Genomic DNA, 23203 nt, shown 5'->3' on the forward strand with positions numbered 1-23203 from the left:
CATGGACGTAGCAGCCTTCACGCGGTGGAACTCCTCGGGATGCCGCGCACTGACGGACGGAATTATACTGTTTCACCAGCTCAAATTAGACTATGGGCTCCCTGAAACTGAAAGGCTCCGATATTGTCAGATTTCACACTGGGTCCTTCATACTCAGGTGAAGCCATTCGCCAGTCGGCTCCTGTCCCGTTATGAGAAGTGGCTCATCACTCGCACCTCCGACAAAAAACTCATCTCAGACCTATAAAAAATGCTATTAGCCCAAAATACACGCTTGTACAGCACTAGCCGCATGAGGTGGGAGAGGGATTTGGGTAGAACACTCACCCACAAAGAACGGGAAGGGGTATATTACAGGGCATCAGCGTATCACACGGGACTGACAGAAACCCTTACCAAACTTGTTCCCTACTGGTATTATACTCCGGAACAGCTTCACTCAATAGATCCCACTCAGGAAGCTACTTTCTGGCGAGGCTGCGGGAAGGTGGGCACATTAGTACACCTGCTATGGGACTGTTCACGCAACCAGGCATACTTGACTCAAGTACTGGACGAGGTAGACAAACACTTAGACACACAAATACCAAGCTTCCCATCTTACGTCCTTCTGGGCCTTCCAAACCCCTTGACTTACCCACTCAAATCCCGACAAGGCCGGCTGATGGCAATAGCGCTGGGTTTGGCAGTACAAAACGTCCTCACTCTTTGGCGCACCTCCCAACCCCCTTCTTTCACAGGCTGGCTACACCGTTTGTGGCATGTCCTGGGGATGGAGAAGCTGACGCTGACACTAGCTGGGAAGGGGTCCACATTTGACGAGCTTTGGCAACCCTTTTTGTCTCTTCTCTCTTCCGAATTCAGGGAAATCACTTGTCCTAGGTGCCTCCGCCTCTTGCCGCTTTCTGATTCTCAAAGAACCGGCAAGAAAAGGCCCATGCTCCAACTACGAGACTCTAGCACTGAACACATTCTTTTCTTTGGTGGACAAGGGATGGGGTGGCAGTGGGGGGAGGGTTTACAGTAGGTTTCCTTTATATTTCATGTTATGTTTTGTCTCATTTTATTACGTTCCTCATCTGCTAAGGTCGCCCAGCTTTGACTGTATTCATAGAGAAATTGGCCGCAATTTAGCTTTTGCAACATGGAATGTACTGTATGTTGATAAAATTCAATAAAAGATTTAAACCATAATTCGTAAAACGTGCATATAACCCTCTACAAGGATGTATGCCTAAATGCATGTGAGTAGTTGTTTTTTTGGCTATGGGTATGCTGTATTTAGATTGTGGCTTAGTTTTAGTTGTCTGCATTCCAACAGCCTGAATCACGGTTTAATGATTCGATTGCCCATATGAGGATTTACTAGTGTTTGCAGGGCTAATATTCCTCTGGAGACAATTAAAGCACAAAGTGTGGCACAAGCAGTTCTTGCTCCACAGGTCACTTAACATCTGAGTGGGTTATTCCCAAGGGGACGGACATGGTTGTCTACTTCGTGCTCATTTTTCACAAATCTTTGCACTATCTTTTTTTTTCTTTAACATCTTAGCATGTGTTTTATTTCAAAGGCTTAAATGAATAAAAAATGTGTTACACACCCTATCGACTAATTCTTCACTGATGGATAATATATTGTTACTTTAGTATTAGTTTGTGGAGACTAGTTTTAACCATGGTTTTTCTCGGCTGTGGTTATCCCCCGCCATATCCCTTCCCCTTTTCGCTCACACTTTGTTAAATTGTAGAATATGTTTCCTCTACAGAGCTCTGCCCTCACATTTGTTATGCTAAGTTGGAAAGGAAAATGTATTATGAGTCATGTTTTGGCCATCAAGACACTCTTTTACTCGTACATGTTTGACTTCACAATATTGGCTGGCAAACTGTTTCCTGGTAATTTTGGAATGTAATTTAGCTGAGTTAACCACATGATTATGGCGAGAAATAGCAACATGCTGTTGCAAACATTCAGAATTGTATTATTAGGATGATGCGTCGAATGTTGCCTCAAAACAGTTCTTAGTTTGTACCACTGTACCTTAAAGAATGTACTTTAAGTAATGCTGTCCTAATTTGAGCTATTGTAAGTCAAAATTGTACTTTGTATATAATTGTGTAATGTGTAGTATAGACACAGCCTTTAAGCATTCAGCTCTATAATTGTGGCTGACGTTATTTCATTTTCAACTCTGTGTATTAACATTCTTGAGAGATGCCCTATGTACAACAGAGCAATCACATCAAGATGCTGCACTACCATTTCCAGCAACCCGATCATAATGTCATCTCCTTGAATTAACACATCTTAATATGGCACCTGACCTGTGATGAAACACCATGCCCTCCCTGCCAGAATTAGGAAGAGGCATGAAGGGGAACGGTGAAGAAAAACAAAGAGTAAGGAAAACAAAATCTCAAATATCAACATGCAGTATTTTAGAGTCCCTACTGCTTCATTCCCAGGCTTTAAACTCGATCCCTGATCCTTTGACCTCCATTCAGTCCCTTACATTTACTCCACTTAAGTGCCAGATTGTATTGCCTCTGAAAGTTCCTATTTGTGCTGATGTCTTAGTAGGAAAGAATGAAATGGTCAATTGTTCATGTCTATTTGCCGCCAGTACCTTTGTTCTCCGATTCTCACCATTTGCAGGAAACTCAAAGCTCCAAAGTGTTTGGACGGGCCATACTGTTATGTTTCTGGTCTAGCAAAGGGGACATCTAGCGGGAAGCTACCATCCAACGCTCCTTTTGTGAGACTGCTCTCTAAGATGGCCACCAAACATCGACACCATTATATAGGGTGCTTGACAGGTGGTTCCTGTTCAGAGACCAGCCATTTGCTGCCAAGCGGTTCATGTCCTAACAGGTTATAAAGAGCCTCTGAACAGAGTGCCAGTGCATCGCCAATCCTTTGACTTGCTTTTACTGTTGGATTCTTTGCTCCTGCTTTGTGCTGCTTGCTCATTCCTGTTATACTACAAGTTGTCTACTGCTCTGCTCCAGCTTCTTCTCCAATCCCCTCCAGACCTGTCTACTCCAGCTCAGCTCCAGTCATGCTCTTCCCTATATGAACAAGCATTTGCAATGCATTTGCAAAACATTGACCTATTGGTATTGTAACTGACAATGCCTTTTATTTATATATTTAAAAAACCTGCAATAATAAAAGGCATTGTCATTTACAATACCAATAGGTCAATGTTTTGCAAATGTATTGCAAATGCTTGTTCATATAGGGAAGAGCATGACTGGAGCTGAGCTGGAGTAGACAGGACAGGACTGGAGGGGATGGGAGAAGAAGCTGCCAATAGCTCAAAATCTCACAAATGAGAGACCTATTGCATTGCAAATGCTTGTCTTTATTGCTTCCAGCAGCTTGGTTCTTGCAGTTCAGCATTGCCTATTGAACCAACCCTTTGGGAGAACAGATTATGCACTTTATGTAATTACGTATTTTTTTTTAAATGGCAAAACAAAACAGTAAATGCAGCTATTGTACTGTCCAGCAAAATAAACTGATGTGTCGCAAATTTTGATTCTTAATTTTTTTCTCATGCCGTTAGCCGCGGCGCCTGAAACCTTTGTGTTGTCCTTACACAAAGGTTTCGGGCACCGCGCCTAACGAAATAAAAGCTTCAGAGACAATGCAAGATTAAAAAGTTGCGCCCATCCCTCCAAAAAGCTCGCTCAGAGAGTCACCACAAGATCAAGACACAAGAGGCTAACGGCGTAAGACAGAAGCGGCCCCCCTCACATTGGCAGAATGAATTGCAGGAACAAATAATTCAATTGCCCAAGTAAGAGGACGTACTCCAACCACAAAAAGGCTACATAAAGGCATTTCCCAATGCACACTTAGGAGATATTTAACGGAAGAGATCTGACAATCTCAAAAAGAGCTCTTAATGAGTTCTAGGTCCTGAGGAGAACCCTACCAATTTACATTTGGGTTCAAAACGCGTCGACCGCTTTGTGACCAAAGAAGTGTGTGAAAATACACTATCAGGCTTACCCCTTCTTTTGAAATCTGGTGAAGGACTGTCAAATAGTCTTCAAATTATGTTGGGTGCCTTGAATAGTACACTGTCTGGTTGCTGCCCTTAGCAAGGTTGTGTAAAAACACTAAGTCTTAAAACTTTCAAACTGTTTGGGCTTTGTTATTCTTTTGTTTCACTTATTCATTTCATGTAGTGCACTTTACTAGGGACCTAGAAGTAAATTAAATATGACAATTGTGGCTAAACCATTGTTACCATGTTGAAAGCACAGAGCACATGCATTTTAGCGCTGGTTAACAATAGTAAAGGGCCCAGAGTACTAAAACCAACAAAAACAATTTCAGCAAAAAGGGGAAGAGGAAGCCAAAATGTTTGGGGGCGACCTTGCTGGAAGGGCTATGTCCAACAGTTCCTGATAGAACACATCATTTATTGCTCATAAAACGTCTGGGCTTATTTATTACATAAACGGCCGCAACAACCACGTACTATTCTTACCTGAGCCCTTCGAGCTCACAAACATGTCTCACAATCGGACTCCAATCAAAGGCTCCTGGCTCTTTCTTCCACCATTTTTCGATTTCTTTCCGATTTTGGTCACAGTAGTCTGTAGCAATAAGTTCCTTAAAAACTTCACAAGCTGAGAGTAACATGTAAATGGTGGGACCACTCCCAATTTCAATCAGAGTGTCTCCTTTCACAGCACCTGGTTTGGAGAGTTAGTAAAATAATGAATACGGTTTGCTAAATGTATTTACAAAACTTACTTGCATTAATCACCCCAACCCTAGTTTTATACATTGTTTATGAGAATGTCAGAAAATCATATTAAATACTTATTTTGTAAAGGGTTGAGAGAACAGTGATAAAAATGACTGGTTATCTAGAAAGACTCTCTAACGAACATTGAATGGAAATTAACATGACAGTAAGTGCAGTATCAGAGGGGTAAGGCTCATTTAACCATACTATATTTGTCAAAGATCAAAGCATACTTGTGGCTTTCATTGTTTATTTCATGAGTGATGTAGGCAGCCAAGAGGCACTTTTCATCTTTATATTTGTGAGGTTGTCATTTACATAGTACTCTATAACCTGGCTAGATCTACCTCGTCTTCTCATGAGGAGCCTGACCGCCACTCACAGCTCCACCCCCTCCACAGCTCATATGGATTACAACTGAAGCAAAGGCCTCGGGACAGGCCTGGAAGAGGCAGAGATCCTGGGTAGGGCTCTGTTGTGCTGGGACAATTTTCAGAGCAGGGTTGCTGGCCTCGATGCTACCTCACTAAAGTTATAGAGCTTGTGATAAACTGAAATGCTGTTTCAAGAGCAAATATACGAAGTCAGCCAACCAACTGAGCAGAAGAGTGGGTAGTGAGTGATCAAGGGGTTCATTGGTGCATTTTAAGTGTTTTTTCACAAGTATATCCACTAAATTGTTATGTTATAATATTTTTAGAGCGCAAAAAATACCTTTCGTCACAAATCTTCAAAATACAATAAGGGAGTTCATTCCACCATTTAACTGCTCTCAGTTAGAAATAGTTTCCGTGGGTGTGCTTTATGTGCCTGGAAAAGATGGCAGCGGACTGCTAAGCTCGTCTCTTCACGGAGTTTACGAAGCAATTTTTGGCCGCACGGAGACCATGTTCAGTGCTCCCTAAGCTTGTGCTATGCCTCATAATGTGGTGGCATACCTGTGAGCTAGCGGGAGAGCTTACAAATCCGCCCTTCACCAGACTCTGCCGCAACAACGATTTTTCAAACACACAAGAGGCCGCCATTTTGTTAGCATGCCGCTCGTATTATTTCTCTTATGGTCTCTAATGCGGGAAACAGCGCCTGGGTAAGCTTCTTTTCAATCTTCATCTTTCCTTAGCTAAGACCATATAACAATATTACACTGAGGATATGTGATAGTTAAGCCAGAACTCTGTGTGATAGAAGTAGCCATAAAACTGTAAAAAATATTATGAATTGGATGTCCTCACGAGTCAAAACAAGCAGGGTGACGTCTTCAGAAGTTACTTCAATCCATGCAGAGTATCATCAGCATACAGTTGATAAGAAATATGAGCACAATTCAGCAAATGTTCTAGGAGGCTTCATATGTAGACGGAAGAAGAGACTGTCGGTTGTAGAGGAACAAGGGAAGACATTGTTTCCAATCTTCATTTGCTGAGGATGGTTAATTAAAGTCATAGATCCTTAAGGAAAGGGGCGCCATTTTGTTAGCGTGCCGCTCATATTATTTCTCCTCTGGTCTCTGATGCGGCAAACAGCGCTTGGGTGAGCTTCCTTTTAAACTTCATCTTTCCTTATGCACCTTTGGCTCTATTATGCTATGGACACATTTTTTACTTTTGGTTCTCTCTGCCTGACCTGCATCATGTCCTTCTCTCTAAAGGACCACTGCAAATGAAACATCACTTCCAGTTTACTTCAAGCCTTTATGCCTAATGACTTTAATATATATGTTAATAAATATTATTACTGTGCGTATGTGTCATAATGGCGTTGTTGGTTTGGTTTCACTTATTCCTTCATGAGTCTGAGCCTGAGGGAATGTGAATGAGATCACACAAGTTGTGAGGCGGTATCTCAGAAGTCATTTCTCACACTGTGGAAACTAGCAGAAATTGCTGTAAGCATGAGCTGAAGCCATTTTGTTTGTGGCAGCCATTTTAGTTAGCCATGTGCTGGCCATGTGCTTCCCCGTCTTCACTGTTGCCTGCTTCTCTATTACGCCTGAGTCATCATCTATAGTTAACGCCTTCAGCACTGAGCCAGAGCACTGCGCATGCTCAGAAAGGCCTGTAGCTGCTAGAATGTATCTGTCTTAGGGTGCAACTGTCAGGCTATTACAACAGATGTAAGGGTTTTTGTTACTCCTCCTACTTTGTTGACTAAGTATTTTCTGTTAGTCCTTATATGTGAATAACTATTCTTGTGTATACTTGTACCACCTCTTTTTGAGCCTTCACGCTTACTCAGCTACAAACTGAGCATAAAAGACCCATGGTTTCTGTGCTCCATGTACTACCTCATATATTGCCTGAGGGCTCTGTGTCAATGTAGTATCACTCATGAGTGATAAGGACTTGAGTACGCAGAAGGGCGAACCCCTGTACTGGTGGGCTTCTAGAGAGTCTCACTCACACAAATTGGCGCCCAACGTGGGACTCATCGGAGACGCGGTCACCTGAAAGAGTGGTCTCGATGGAGGTTTGGAATCTCGCTGAGGATGTACACTGCATAGGGAGACCCTTGTCTTTGCAGACCAAGGTGCTTTTCTGATTTTCCCGATTTGACCCTCCAGGCGGTGACCGGTCGTCGATGGAGATCCCTTTGGCGTTCGTCTCACAGTGACCATTAGGTCGATTCCAAGCTTGGCAGTTGGAAACTGAAGACTTTTGTTTGGTAAGGTCGCTAATGCAACACTTCTTGGATTTTCTTGGCAAGGTTTTGGTTTAGTTTGGTCATTTTTATTGCAATAAAAAGGGGCAGATAATGAGGAGATGTTTCTCTATTTTTGGTATATTTGGATCGGTACTATATTTTGGGAAAGTACTATTAAACTGATAAATATTATATTTAGTATAATATTTTTGGCATGCCTGCTAGTAGCGCACATCGTAGGATTTGTTGCTGTCTTGGTGGTACCACAATGGATTTAAAGACAAAATCAGCCGGCTTCCCCAGAGGGGATACCCAACAGACATATGTATGTATGTTAAATACGGTATTTCTTCCATAATGTATTGTACACTGTGGAACAAATGTATATAGAAAAAAGGGATTTTGATCGACGGGCTTAGTAAAATTCATAAGTGGTAATATGGAGCGCTTTTGAGTGTTCTGCCAGCCCAACTGGTAATTCGGTGAATTTTGGAAAAGGTCTTGGGCTAGAGCCTGTCTTTTTGAACATGGCACAGCCTTTGGGCTGTTTTGGTGCAGTCTCTGTACTATATTTTTGAGAGCTCTTTCGTTTGTAAATATGATTTACAATTGGTATTTACAAATGGTTTGGTTTGAGTACAGTCTGTGGGCTGCCTCTTGTTTTTGTCCTAAATGTTGATTTGTGGGTTGATTGTTTTTTGTGAGTGTCTAAGTGGTTTGTGGACTGACACCAGTGGTGATGCTTGTGAAGTACATGTCTGAGTGAGTAGCAACCGTGTTTTTGTGTAAGAATGGCTAGCCTGTGTTGTGTGTTATGAGTGTGTGGCCCCCTTTTTTGAAAATGTCTGGAATGAGCTCAATTTGGTTTGTTGTCGTCATTGTGTTCTGTAGATGCCATTGGAAAAATTACACTTTGAAATTCAAAGAATGAATTATATAGCATATGTTAAATAGCTGCACGCTACTATTGAAAATAAAGCAGTAACAGAGTATAGATGTGTGAACCTTGAATTGCCACAATGGTAGAAAAAAAAAATTTGAATTAAAACTCAATAGTTAAAAATAGGCCTCATAGAAAGAAAGGGAAAAAACGAATTTGTCTGCTTTACACAACTAGGACTCAATACAAAATGTTACAACATTATCCTTGGATACATTATATTAAATATTAAAAGGCATTCACATTATTTGAGTAATTAGTTGCTGCTAAAATAAAAGCGCCTCTTTTACCACATTGCTAAACGATAGATTTTGACAGGCTTGGAATGCCTGGTTTTTAAATAGACTGCACTGTGCTCAAATTCCCAGCGCAAGAAAGAGAGCCTTTTAGCAGCTGTTCAAAGCGGTCTGTCCGAAGCAAGCTGCCTGTCAGAACACACGGAGGTAATGAATGGTTTATCATCTTTTTGGGGTTTCTGTGCGGACATTACAATACAGTAAGGCATTTTTCTCTTGAAAAAGCGTAAGAAGCTAACGCCTGCTGGTCGTAAAGCACAGCTGAGTGAACAACACATGGCTATGCCAGGCCACAAGCTACAGAAAAAAATACTGGGTCAACTAGGTTTTAAATTAGTACAGCATGGTATGAATGCATGTGCGTTAAAGACTACTGATTTTAAAAGTTAGAAATACAGCTTCATTATTTTGGATAAAAGAGAAAGGATTAAAAGTAGGGACTTTCTTTCTTGTTGCTTTTCTAAATAAGCACATCTGTGGATCTGATGGTAAACAATTACTACTCTTTAAATAGTGACACAAACTTTTTATGTTTCAGTAAAGCTTCTGTGCTTAGTATTATAAATAAATGCATTTAAAGGCAAAAGGAAAGGAATAAGACTTGCTTTTCATATGTGGAACCATCAAAAGGGTTAGTGATCATTATTTAAGAAAAATGCCTACATTGAAAACAATTGTTTAAAGTCATTGTATTAAAATCGTTTTTGCACTATTAGGATTTTCATAATGTCTAATACCACTATTGTGAAAATTCAATAATATTTAGCGCTGCATAAAATGACCCTATGCAAAGTGTGCGTCAAGATTTCAATGTCTAAATAGTTAAAATATACTGTGCATTAAAATTATAAAGATGAATATTAGTTTCTCTAGCAATGACAATATTACTGAATCTTAGGGACAAACTTAAAATATGATTCCTAGTATGGCCTACTGGCTGCAGTCTGAAATGCACTTACAAAGTTATGCAAAGAGTAGCTGTACAGACATGAGAATTACATTGCGCGCCTTAATGCACAATAGTTTTGAGCGAATTATGGCATTCAGAAAACTGAAATTTTGAGCAAGTTCTTTAGGTGCTAGAACGCACATTTTACAGGAATAAAAACAGAAATAAGATAGCAAAAGTGCATCCTACCTTTAAATTATCAGCACACAGCACAGGTACGGAGCAGGAATGTTCTTTATTTTATTTATTTATTTATTTTATTTATTTTAGGTTTTTATAGAGCGCGTAGTCACCCTCGAGTATCCCAGCGCTGAAACCTCGAACTCCTAAAGGGGGGGGGCAAGGGAGAAGTCAGGGAAAGAGGAGGGTTTTGAGGGATTTCCTAAATCTTAGAAGGTTTGGTTCCGCTCTAAGGTTCGGGGGAAGTGCGTTCTTGCCATGCTTCTTGAGAGTTACTTTGAGCTGTGATAACCACATGGGAATAGCCTTGCACAAGACATGCGACAGCAGGTTTAAGGGTCAGAGGTCGAGTTCTGTATTTAGCAGACCAGCACGGTTGGAAGCAAAATACCCACATAGGAGGGGTTTTTCTAATAGGTTTGCTTTGGCACTTCGACCTCGGAAAAGATTCTGAAGGAAAGGATGACAGCGCAAAGAGAAAGAGAAGCTTTGCTTATTATTTTTGGCAAAAGACCTGGCAGGTTTTGCGAAGTCATAAGAAGCAAAGGAAAGGCAGTAACTTATGTGGGCCCAGTGTAGAGAATAGCTCTGCCATGCATATAGAAATAATGGTTTTAGCTTAAAGATTACTGTGCAAGGGCTAAGATAAGGAGGCAATGGAATTCAGTTTGCATTCATGCACCCTCATGTTAAACTAGTACAATTGCTAAAGGAATTGGTAGTTGGTTATTAATGTTTTCTAGTAAACTCAATGTGCTTGCATACCACAATTTACAAAGCGGTACAGTCCAATATATTGGATATGGCATCCTTGATATGGTTTCCCTAGCTATTTACCTCCTACAAGTCTGTTTGTGCAAAAAAGGAGGGTCAATATTGCCGACAGGAGGTCACCTGTTTAGGTTACCTACTGTCGAATGGGGGAAAGGAGATTAGCTCCTGGGCAAATTAAGGATGAGCAAAATTAAGCTTGTTCTTGTGTTCTTTCTCTCTTTTTCTCACTCTCTCTTGAGCCTGTCTAAGCTGTTTAGGAACGGCCATAAAACAATTGGTTGGGCTCGCTCTAGTCATCCATTCCACAAGATTCTGTGAATAGAGACAAAGCACTTCACTCACCAGTGCACGTCTAATTGGCTATTAAGTAATACTGTTTTAAAATTGTTAAGATTAATAAAATGAATAAATAAATACGCCATGTTACTGCCCATCCTGTCTGTAAACTGATAAAATTGGAATCAGAGATTGATGCTCCCTTATTTGACCTTTAAGGGAAACTATATGCGGGTAGTTTTTGTTCTAAAACTCCCAGGTGATAACACTATTATTGTTTATGTTATTCTCATGCTATATACAGTTTTACAAAGGTATCACTAGTCTTTTATTAGTTAGTCTGTGTAATTGAGCGGACAGCCCTTATTAGAGCTGGTGAATAGGGTTTTCTTTCTTTGAAAATGATGGTACATAGTCCACATCGTGAAGCGTAGAATGCACACGGTTCACAATATTAGGAAAGACGTCCATGTGATCCTCAGCAAACATTTTGAAGGAAATATTATTTTATAGGAGTTTGTTTGTCACAATAGGTTCTGCTGGAGAAGCTTCCCGGGGCCCTGGGGTGTTGTCCCGGCATTCACCTGCACAGCGGAGAAGGCCCCCAAGGACACATCTGGAGTTGGGGGAGGACAGTGAAGGCCTCGTGGAGAGCTGGCGCTGGCTCCGCCTCGCTGAGAGGGCATCGCCGGTTCGGGCGTATAGCCCCATCCTTGAAACAGGGGGAGAGGGGGGCTGTCAGTGCCCTGGTGGGTGCGCAGCGCCAGTGGACTTTGTCAATTGCACGGCCACCCCATCCTCTACATTCCTGCCTGCCCCATGGGCGATACGCACCTGTAGTGGCGACTGGCGACACGGCGGCGAGGTGGAGCGCCGGAGGGCCCCTTATCTGGACATAAACCACACCCCGTTCCATAGCAGAGCCTACTTCACACTTGGGGGGGGCCCCCTACCGGAAATCATGGGAAAACCTAGGGCGGCGACGTCGGTCCCCGGGGCCGCTTCAGGAGTCCCGGCCGCATCGGCGAGGGAGCCCTCCTTATCGACCAAATTGGATCAGGTCCTGGCGGCGATAGAGCAGTCGCGACTCTCCTTGGAGCAACAGCTGGGCACCCGCACTACGGATGTCAGTCTCCTCCGAGATGATCATCGTAAATTAGCGGATAAAGTTACGGACAATACAAAAGCGGTCGCCGACATTCAACCTATGGTAGAAGCACACCAAGACTCGATGCGCGATCTGATGGGCCGCATGTCCACCATGGAAGAACGCATTGACGACTTGGAGGGGAGGTCGCGGCGCTGCAACATCCGCATCCTTGGGCTGCCGGAGGGAATCGAACGATCTGGCGCGGTGGAGTACATAGAAGCCTGGACTAAATCGTTCACCCCTAGCAAAGACCGCACAGCGTATTTCTCTGTCGAGAGGGCACACCGCGTTCCAGCACGTCATCCACAGCCGGGTGCCCCACCACGCCCGATGCTAGCCAAGTTCCTCCACTTCAGAGACCGAGATGCCGTGCTCCGGGCGGCCCGACAGTCAGGCCCACTCCGAGTCAAAAACAAAATCATCATGATTTTTCCGGACTACTCCCGGGCGGTCCAACGCCAAAGGGCTTCCTTCCTAGAGGTGAAACGGCGCCTGCGGGAAGACAAAATACAGTACTCTCTCCTATTCCCGGCCCGCCTGAAAATCATTCACAACGGCGTCACACACTTCTTTGCAACACCTGAAGAGGCGCACGATTGGGCGGACCAGAACTGCACTGTGGGCCGGCAGACTGGGCGCCCCCAGGAGCAACACGCGAACGCCGGGGGCCCCAGGAGGCAGCGCTCGCAAAGACGACATCGTCCTGGTACCCCTGCGTTGCCTCCGCGCACTCTGGGGTCCCCGGACTTGGAACAGATAGTTCAGGAGCGACGCCAGGCTCTCAAAGCGGCGGCTGGCCTTTGTCCGGCCTCCCCAGTAACGGACCTAGAACGCGCCCCCCATGTCTTTACGTCAGAGGAAGAGGAGGACAGTGAGACGACACAATCTGGAGTGGACTCGGTGGCCTTGCCCTCGGTCACCCCGCGCACAGCGGACGCCTTGATATGACTGGTTCCATACCACACGTTGCACCTTTCATAGTATGGGGAGAGGCTCACTGCCCCGCAACATTGTTGGTCCCGCGCTCCCGGCGTCCCCCTGTTGCCCCGAGCGCCCATACCCCTGGGCGCGGTTTAACTGACCAGAAGCTCGCCATAGATAGCGCGCATAGCCCACACGTTGAGCCCCCAGTGGACGCAGGCCGACCCCCCCTTTAAATAACAGGTTGATGCTCTCGAGCCACTCGGGAGTCAGTTTGGACGCATCGCACTTGGCGATGGGTCCTCCGAGTTGGGGCAAGTTAAGTTCGCACCCACCCCAGTTCTTCCTTCCCTTTCCACGCGCACCCTCTGCACTATGTCCCAAACCACAAGCCGCTGAGCTGCTGCGTTGGCGCGCTAGTAACGCGGGAGCGGGGTAACTGGTCATGGGTCGGGCACCCTTGGGGGAATCTGCTGACCCGTCCTGCGACCTGCGCTAGACACGCACACTGATGGCACACACCGGTAAAACCACAATTCTCACCTTGAACGTGCGAGGAATGCATACAGCGCGCAAGAGATACTCCATATACGCCTACATCAAGCATCACCACGCACAAATTGCACTCCTGCAGGAGACACACCTCACAGCGGGGGAGGTGGCAAAATTACGCAAGAGGTGGCGGGGAGACATATGCGCCACAACTTACTCAGCATTCGCCCGAGGCGCCCTTATATGGGTGCGTCCTGGGGTCCCCCTTCAGGAACTGTCGCATACAATAGATCCGGAGGGCCGATACGTCCTACTTCAGGGTCGGTTAGATGGTCAGACGGTGTTACTGGGCAGCATTTATGGGCCTAACACAGAACAAAACAAATTCTGGGATGCACTGTCCGCCCCCTTAAGCACATATACGCAGGCGCCATGGATCCTGGGGGGTGACTACAATTGTATACAAGACATACTATTGGACAGGTCCCGCCCGCCCCTCCCAACCTCCCCCATTGTAGTGCAGGCACAACGGTTCGCAACGTGGGTGCGGCACTGGTCCCTGGCGGATGCCTGGCGAACTCAGAACCCAACCACCAAATTCTACTCGTTCCACTCCAGACCGCACGATCTCAGAGTGCGCCTGGATTGTTTCCTTTGCTCCCCCACCATCCTCCCGGCCGTTGTAGACGCTGATTACTTAGGTAGAACTATTTCAGACCATGATGCCCACACGATAACAATTCAATGGCGTCCGCCACATCCTCCTATCCCCACTTGGCACCTCCCCGGGATAGCCTTGACGACCCGTTTTTTAAACAAACCCTGGAGGACCACATTCGTCATTATTTTCAGCAGAACACGGGCACGGCCAGTACGAGAGCGCAGAAGTGGGATGCTTTCAAGGTAGTAATGCGCGGTACTTGCATTCGCCATATCTCGGGGGTCCGGCGGGTACTGGAGAGGGACATACAGCGGGCAGAACAGACGCTAGCCGAACTCACTAAGGAGCCTAACCCGGCTATTGCCACGCCGGCCAGGATGGCTGGCGCAGAGACTGCCTACGCAGAGGCGTTGGCAAGTATGCGCCGGTATAACTTCGCGGCGTACGCAGCTCGGGTTCATAAAGAAGGCGATCGGGCGGGCACGCTATTAGCTTGGCTCGTTAAACAGTATTCGAGCCTCCCGACTGTCACGGCCATTCGTACTGCACAGGACACCCTGGTATACTCGCAGGACCAGATCCTCAAGGCCTTCCAAGATCATTACACGCTCTTGTATACCAGCCGGTATCGGACGAGGTCCTCGCTGAGTTCCTGGATCGCGTCAGACTCCCCCATATAGACCATGACACACGTCAGGAACTCGACTGCCCGATCAAGGCGACCGTGATTCGGCATGCAATGAGGGCACTAGCCACCCGCAAAGCCCCCGGTTCTGACGGCTTCCCACAGGCCTTTGCGTCTCAGCTAGTCCCTCAACTAGAGTCACAATTCCAGGCAGCTTTAGACGCGGGGACTCTGCTTCAATTCATGCGCGAATCCGTCATAGTATCCCTTCTCAAACCGGACAGGGACCCGTACCAGCTGGGATCCTACCGGCCCATAGCCCTACTGCCGGTGGACTACAAAATTTACGGGAAAGTTCTGGCAGACAGATACAACACGATCCTCCCACAATTAATCCACCCAGATCAGAGCGGATTCGTGCCAGGTAGGCACACCTCTTATAACATCCGACGGCTGTTCCACGTGCAAGACCAGATACGTGAACGGTTCCCGCGGGCATTGTGCCTGGTGCTGGACCTCGAAAAAGCTTTCGACACTCTCTCATGGGCCTACCTATTTCGGGTCCTACAGCGCATGGGCATCGGACCCAAATTGCAGGCCTACGCTCGGCTTAGTTACTCCGCGCCCAGCTCCAGGGCGCGTATAGGCCCCCTCATCTCGGACTCCTTTCCAATCCGCCGTGGCACCAGGCAGGGATGCCCACTCTCCCCCTTGCTCTTCGCAATGGCGATGGAGCCGTTGGCGACCCTGTTGCGTGCGGCTGGCGAGGAGTGGGGAATTCCTATAGGTGACTCTATCCACTCAGTATCGCTATACGCTGACGACGTACTTATATATGTCCGGGATGTTGCGGCGGATTTGACTCCTATATCGCGCATCCTGCACGATTTTGCAGAAGTGACGGGTCTCAGGGTCAACTGGCACAAGTCCACGGTCTATCCCCTGGCACAGGCCATGCCTCGCTGTCCGATACGGTTGGGGGATGTCGACATCTCGTGGAGCCCCTAAGCGGTTCGCTACTTAGGCATCCAACTTTATCATACCCCGCAAGACATTTATGAGGGGAATTACCGCACACTGATGGGTGGTATTCGATCCTCGATCCACTTCTGGAAGGGTCTCCACCTGGCGGTCCCTGGGAGGATAGCTGTTGCAAAAATGATTCTAGTCCCGCGCCTGTTGTACCTCTTCTCCAATCTCCCAGTGGTTCCCCAGCGATCCCTATTCCGCAAACTGGACTCCCTGCTTGGGACCCTCATCTGGGGCACTGGTCGCCGGCGTATTGCTCTGGCAAAACTGCAATTGCCCCTTGACCAAGGCGGGCTGGCGGCCCCCTCATTCGAAGCGTACTTCCTTGCCGCCCAGCTGTAATGGGTATCACGTTGGACGGCGGGCCGGGCACAGGGGGAGCTGATCACTGAGGCGGGGCGCATTCACACTCCCACCATCCACCGCATGTTGCTGCCAGGCGCAGCACTGCTGCCATCTGGACCCCTCCAGGTAATGATGGCGCGGGCCTGTCTAGCGCGTGTCCAGCGTCTTAGTCGGGATGCTCCCCTGTACTCTCCGCTGCTGCCGTTGGTGGGCCTCCCCAGGGGTCGGGCGCATTACACGGAGCGAATGCTGCACACATGGACAGATCATGCTGTGACGGAGGTGGGGATGTTATTTTTTTAAGGGAAACGGCAGACCTTCGCAGCATTGGTCGGCGACTTCGACCTTCCCGAGGGGCAATTCCTATGGCATAGGCAGCTGCTCACGGACTGCCGAAGGCAGTGGCGCGTGATCGACATGGAACCCTGCACACACCCGGTCATCCATGCGATCCTACAGATGGGGCCAGGACGCCATCAAGTCACTTGGATCTACAAAGCTATGCGGACCCTGCGGCAACCCACGCTTGCACCCCTCAGAGAGCGTTGGGAAACTGACTTCCGCAGACCCCTAGATGATAGAAAATGGACCAGGGCCCTGGAGCATACCAAAAAAGTGTCCCGCAATTACCGTTTTAAGAATATACAACTGCACATCCTGCACAGGGCGTACCTCACTCCCGAAAAACTACAGAAATACTTCCAGACAGTTCGTTTGCCTGCCCCAGATGCCTGGAACCCGCTGCCTCGTTTATACACATGTTTTGGGACTGCCCGACACTTCATAGTTATTGGCACGCGATCCATACCGCTCTCCGCACAGTCACGGGACTACAAGACCTGTACACATGGGAGGCGAGCGCCCTGGGTAGACACAAGCGGCACAAACACAAGAAGGTGGAAAGACGTTACGCCTCCCTATTGCTTCTCCTAGCCAAACGGTGCATCACCATGCACTGGAAGACACCAGAGGGGCCCTCCCTAGCGGCATGGGTAGGCGCAGTCAAAAAATGGGGTAAAGCGGAGGAAACACTACTCAGAACGGAGGAAGCCCAAGGGATGCGCAAACACCTGATCTCCCTGCCATGGGCCATGTTAATGCACTCCTTCGCGCACGAAACCACAGCTGTGGCGGGTCCACGAACAATCGATCCCCCAGCCGCGAGCCAGGAGCCCACCCAGGGAGACACACGAGAAGACCAGGCACCCGGTGGGTCCCGGACGTAGACATCATCTGTCCCGCTACCATGCTTCCATATAGGCGGTAACTGGCGCCCCCGCATCCCCCTCCTCACCCGACTATCCTCCCCCCATCCCCGCACCTGCAAAAACCCCGACATCATCCCACGCGATGGTCCAGCTCTTAGGCACAAGACTACTGTTGATCACTACCCGCGGCATAGTGCAACCACCCCCCCAGTTTCTATATCCCCAGTTGGTTGAAGGTTAGCTTATGGCTGCAACCCCATAGCTTAATGATACACCTCACAGGGGAATATGCACGCTACATGGCTCCTATGCGGCGCAGTGACCACCGTGCGCATTGGTGGGGCAAGCCCAGACGGAGACCCTGGGCGTCTGTCTGCAGCTTAAAAAGAGTAACGACGCGCATCCCCGCGGGTCCCCGAGCTCGGGGGTCCGCCTGGGATGCGGCTGGGCGTTCCTGCCTTGTGTAGTTCAGCATCAATAGTAACTCCAAATGTGCCTCTGTATGTAATGTTTATACAAATGCCAATAAAAAAGAATTTTCAAAAAAAAAATAGGTTCTGCTGGAGAAATTCATGTACCCACTATGTTGAGGTTTTATTAATTATTTATGTAGTAAGAATCCCTGTTAAATTAGTAGTTTTTAGATTTTCCCGCTGCACCTATACCATGAGAGCATGGCCCTAAGTGTAAGATGTAGGTGTTTTTACTGAGAAAAATAATTTTAGAAGTCTCTGCAGTCATGTACAAGTAGTGGAATGTTCATAAGTAGAAGTGTAATGAACTATACGTTTTACTCTTGTCAGTTCACCAAAAATTCCTTTTATACTTGCCAATAGGTCTAGGGTGTTTTTTACTCTCAGATAGATCAAGTGGTTTTTGGGTGCCTTGCTAATGTATAGGGCGCCTCGAGACTAAAGAAATTTTCTGAAATAGAGTATCCTCTCTGTTGATAAATTATATATATCCCTTGTCTAAAGACCTTTTTGTTCTGTTCACCAATAGATATTTGCTGCCTTATAACCATTTCCAGAGGGGCCCAGACATCAGATCCAGCCTGGGTAGTCGGTACTAGTTCAGCTTGGAGCCGAGGTAAAGGGAACCAGCACAGGCGTTGCTGGCAACTAGGACCGCAGTGAAGGTAGAATGCCGGAAGCACTAGGCCCATGGAAAGGACGTGAAGTGTGTACCCCTGCCACTGTCTTGGGCGAAAGACGGGGTCACAAATCAGAACGGAAGGTGATCCTTCATGTTGACCCCATTTTTGGATGCCCAGCTGAGAGAGTCACAGACCGACCAGGACGGCAAAGAAGCTTTGCTTGAGGTGACCCCCTTTGAAACAAGGGTTGCTTCAGCATCAGGCCTCTGAGTCCTGGCCCCCAAGTGAATGCAAGTCTGCACCTCTGTTTGTTGATCAAGAGTGGCCCCGATGAAAGAGCAGTGCGCCAGCGGAGCAACGCAAGAGTTAGGGTAGGACTTGAGTTTAGGGTACAGGTGCTGTCTCTGGTGCCTGTTAGATTAAAGTGAAGAAAACTGGTGCACTGCCTGAGACACTGGACAGGATTGTTGAGGGTATTTGCCCGGGGGAGATTGCCCTATCCTGTAAGAAAGACTTTTTTACTCAATCTGGGCCGTGTTTGTTTTCCTAAATTGCAAGTTGTGCAGCTCCACCATGGGAGAAGTGAACAATAAGAGTCTGCTGTGAGGCTCAGGCGGACACAGGGAGAAGACTCCCCTCTGGCTGGTTGTACAGTGGCTTCTATTCTCCAAGTACTTTTAGCAATGTACCCCTTTGCTCATCCCATTTTTGAAGAGGAGCAGCCCTTTGCGGCTTCTTGTTCTAATTCCCATGGCCATGTTTGGTCCTCCTGGTACCCCCCCAAAAAATATATATTCCTGAGATATGTGTGTCTGCTTTAATATTCGTATTTGGAATACTGTTTTTCTCGCAAAAGAAATTTTTTTCTATATATTTCGATAAATACTGCTCTGCCCTCCTCCTGAACATATCAATTGGTACTCTAGCCCTCATAAAAAGAGCACTGGATGTGCTGTTGGCTATTCTGAAGTTGAAATAGATGGTCACTGAAATACATCAGAGCCCTGAAACTTAGAATTGGACTGGGTGGTTTGGGGATTTACTTTCTGCTTGAGGTTGGAAAAATATTGATAGTTCTGTTTGTAATAATAGTCATTACTTTCTCCTGCTATTTGTGTGTTCATTATGGCCTAATGCTCTGTTCCCTTTGTGCTCCTGCCTATACCTTATATATACCCGTTTAATGAAATGTTTAGAATATAAATGCCCACCTAGCAATGGATCAGGATAGTAATGAATTTATGAGAATAAATGTGAAAAATATTTTCTATATTCCTTCTAGATCATAGGGATGTCTTCAGCTAATGCTAAAAAGGTCATCTGTGGAAACTAGCAGAAATCGCTGTTAGCATGAGCTGAAGCCATTTTGTTTGTGGCAGCCTTTTTAGTTAGCCATGTGCTTCCCCATCTTCACTGTTGCCTGCTTCTCTATTATGCCTGAGTCATCATCTATAGTTAACTCCTTCAGCACTGAGCCAGAGCACTGCGCATGCTCAGAAAAGCCTGTAGCTGCTAGAATGCACCTGTCTTAGGGTGCAACTGTCAGGCTATTTCAACTGATATAAGGGTTTTTGTTACTCCTCCTACTTTGTTGACTAAGTATTTTCTGTTAGTCCCTATATGTGAATAACTATTCTTGTGTATACTTGTACTGCCTCTTTTTGAGCCTTCACGCTTACTCAGCTACAAACTGGGCATAAAAGACCCATGGGTTTCTGTACTCCATGTACCACCTCATACATTGCCTGAGGGCTCTGTGTCGATGTAGTACCACTCATGAGTGATAATAAAATACTTCCTTGATATTACAGATTCCGTGCCAATCTCTATTTGTTAGTCCAAGGACTTGAGTACGCAGAAGGGCGAATCCCTGTACTGGTGGGCTTCTAGAGAGTCTCACTCCCACAACCCTTTCTCCTTGCATGATTGCAAGTCAGCGGGACCCTCTATAATTTTTGGCTTCAGAGCCTGCTATGTGGTTGTGTGCCTGTCACCGATAATTAATCACAGCTCTCATTATTATCATGTGTGAATCATCATACAACTACATCGATCTTTCTCTCATTGACCACCTATTTTATGGGCAGGCTCTCTACTATTAAAAAACTACATCACCAACCGGTACACATCAACAAGATGGCTAGCGACTTCCTTAACCTCATGACAGCATCTTAACCTAAAAGAGCCAAAAATGATCCTCCATCTCCGGTCCAGTCATCTCCTAACCTGGTCCTGGACACAATTTTAGATGAGCTACGTGCACTAAAACCGTTCATGAATACCACCAATGAAAAACTACAACAGATTGAAGACCGATGGATCAACATGGAAGGTACAATCTTCGAAATGGAATAATGTGTGGGCCACCTTCAGGACATGGCTATTAAAATACCCTTGCTAGAACATGAAATTCAAAAGCTTAAACTACACACCGAAGACCTCGAAAATCGCAACAGAAGGAACAATCTTCGGCCTTATGGTTAACCTGAAAATGTTGAAGGTCCTGATCTTCTCTCCTTCTTAAAGAAATTTTTGTCTGACCATCTTAACCTTCAGTCTTCTACTCCTCTTAATATCCAGTGGGCACATCGTCTTGGTCACCCTCAGCCTCAATCTAACAGACCACATGGTATTATAATGCTCTTTTTAGAATTCACCGACCTGATGCGTGTATTAAAAGCCAGAGAAAAACGTTGTCTTGTCTGGTCATAACATCTTTATCTCACAGGATCTTTCCAAAGCAACCAATGCTAGCTGTAAAGAATTCCTAGCCCTTCATCCTCAACTAAGATCCATGAACATTCGTTATGGCATACTACACCCTTGCCTATGCAAAATTACTTATGAAGGTATTTCTCGCTCGTTCGAAGACCCGACTAAAAAAGACTGTTTTTGCAAACCATTACCAAGATACCTATAGACACAAATGCTCAATGTCCTTAAATTGTTAATACTTCAAGGCTTCTCGTTTCTGGTTGTAATCTCTAACGTTTGCTTTTCAAATATGGGTGAAGCAGCCTGAATCTCTCTATTTTTGTCTCTCTCTTTTTATTTTCTCTCCGTTGTTGTTATTGTTTCTGGGTGCTGACATTCCCGTCCGGGTTTCTTCCTCTTTTTACTTCAGATCTTGCTTTATGTCCTTGATGTGTCCCTTTTTTCTCTATCTCCTTTATTCTAATCTCATTCGCTCTATCTCTATAGCCTCCTTTTCACTCTCTAATTTTTCTATTTTCCTTTTCCTTTCTCTATAACTATACGAGTGTCTATTTGTTTCACTTCTTTATGTTTTTAGTAATACCTTCTTGTTACCCGAATTTTGACGAACTGTGTCTTTTTATTCCCATTGTTGTCTTTGCAGTTCGCCATCATTGTGCCTGTACCCTTGTTTTTAAACATCAACATGTTTAATGTTGTATCCAGGAACGTCTGTGGTCTGGGTCATCCTGTTAAGCGTCAAAAGGTACTTTCTCATTTATCAAAACTTAACTGTCAGATTGTTTTTCTGCAAGAAACCCACTGTAATGATGTTGAATCACTCAAGCTCAAACGTCAATGGGTGTTTTTTCTCCTGCTGTCAACCGCAAGAGTGGTGCTGGCATCCTATGTCACAAATCACTGAAAATTCAAATGTTATCAACTGAATGTGACACAATTGGACGATGAGTAATACTTAATGCCATCGTCTATAATAAACAGGTCACCTTCTTCAATATTTATTGGCCGGTTAAGTCTGATCCGGGTTTTTGGCATATGATTAAACTAAAATTGTCTTCCATTACTAACCCTAATATTATTGTTGCTGGGGATTTCAACAACTGGCTGAACCCCTTTTATGACAGAAAATCAAACTGTAAATTTAAACCAGATAATTCACATAAAGCATTTCAATCTGCTATTGCCTCTCGTCCACTCTATGATGCATGGAAAACTAGTAACCCAGATAAACATGAGTTTCCATTTTTTTCAAATGTTCATCTCACCATGTCTCGTATTTATTACATTTTGGTCTCAAAACCTTTACATCCTTCTCTCCAATCTTCTGAGATTGGCTCCATTTTTATTTCTGACCATGCCCCGTTTCAGTCTCTTTTGCTGTGTCCCTTGCTACCCCCAAACATGCAAGATGGAGATTTAACAACTTCTTACTATCTGATCAAACTTATATTTTAGAAGTTACCTCCTTTATAAGAGAATTATTTCAGCTTAACAAATCAAGTGATACCTCTGTTCACAATAACTAGGATGCCTTTAAAGCCTCTTTTAGAGCCTTTACATTGCCTACACTGCCAGAAAGAAAAAGTTATTTTTTAATCAGTCAGTCAAGTATGCTTTATTCGAATATCATTCATAAAAGCAAGAACAATTACAATAACAATTTCATACAATGATTAAAAATAAGATTAAATTATGATCAGCAGATCAGATGCAAAGCATACATGTACGATTTTTATCTTGATCAAGACCCAATTAAACGAACTGTTCTTTTAGCGGTAAGTGATTTAAGTTAAAAAAGACACAAGATAAATAATTGAATAAAAATGCTTTCAAAACCGTGATATGAAAATAGAAATGCAGGGAAAATAACATAGGAGAGAATAATCAAAAGACTAGCAGTCTCTCCCTGATCATGAGAATAGTCAAACGACTAGCAGTCTCTGTCTAATCGACCACGCCCAGCCTAGATATTTTGCAGTGGCTACTGAAATCCATGGTAAAGTGCTGGTACAGATAATACGCAGGGCCACATTACCACTGGTTGTTCCTAGATTTTTACACATCGGGGACAACCAGTTACGCCTTGGGACCGCGTAGAACTTACAGACAAATAGGAAATGGCCAATAGTTTCTTTACTGG

The 23203-nt window shown here is 45.4% G+C and overlaps 1 protein-coding gene across 2 annotated transcripts in view; it reads right to left on the minus strand.

Annotated features, from left to right (window-relative positions):
- LOC146861662 (nicotinamide N-methyltransferase-like) overlaps nt 1–23203 on the minus strand; it is a 172046-nt gene that overhangs the window by 47895 nt on the left and 100948 nt on the right. For both annotated transcript variants that reach the window (XM_085646013.1, XM_085646012.1), the window contains exon 2: nt 4503–4710. In XM_085646013.1, coding sequence (XP_085502139.1) covers nt 4503–4710 — 208 coding nt within the window. The remainder of the gene's footprint in view (nt 1–4502; nt 4711–23203) is intronic.

The sequence above is a fragment of the Triturus cristatus genome, chromosome 3_1, assembly GCF_964204655.1.
Source record: "Triturus cristatus chromosome 3_1, aTriCri1.1, whole genome shotgun sequence".
In the NCBI taxonomy this organism is placed as follows: Eukaryota; Metazoa; Chordata; class Amphibia; order Caudata; family Salamandridae; genus Triturus; species Triturus cristatus.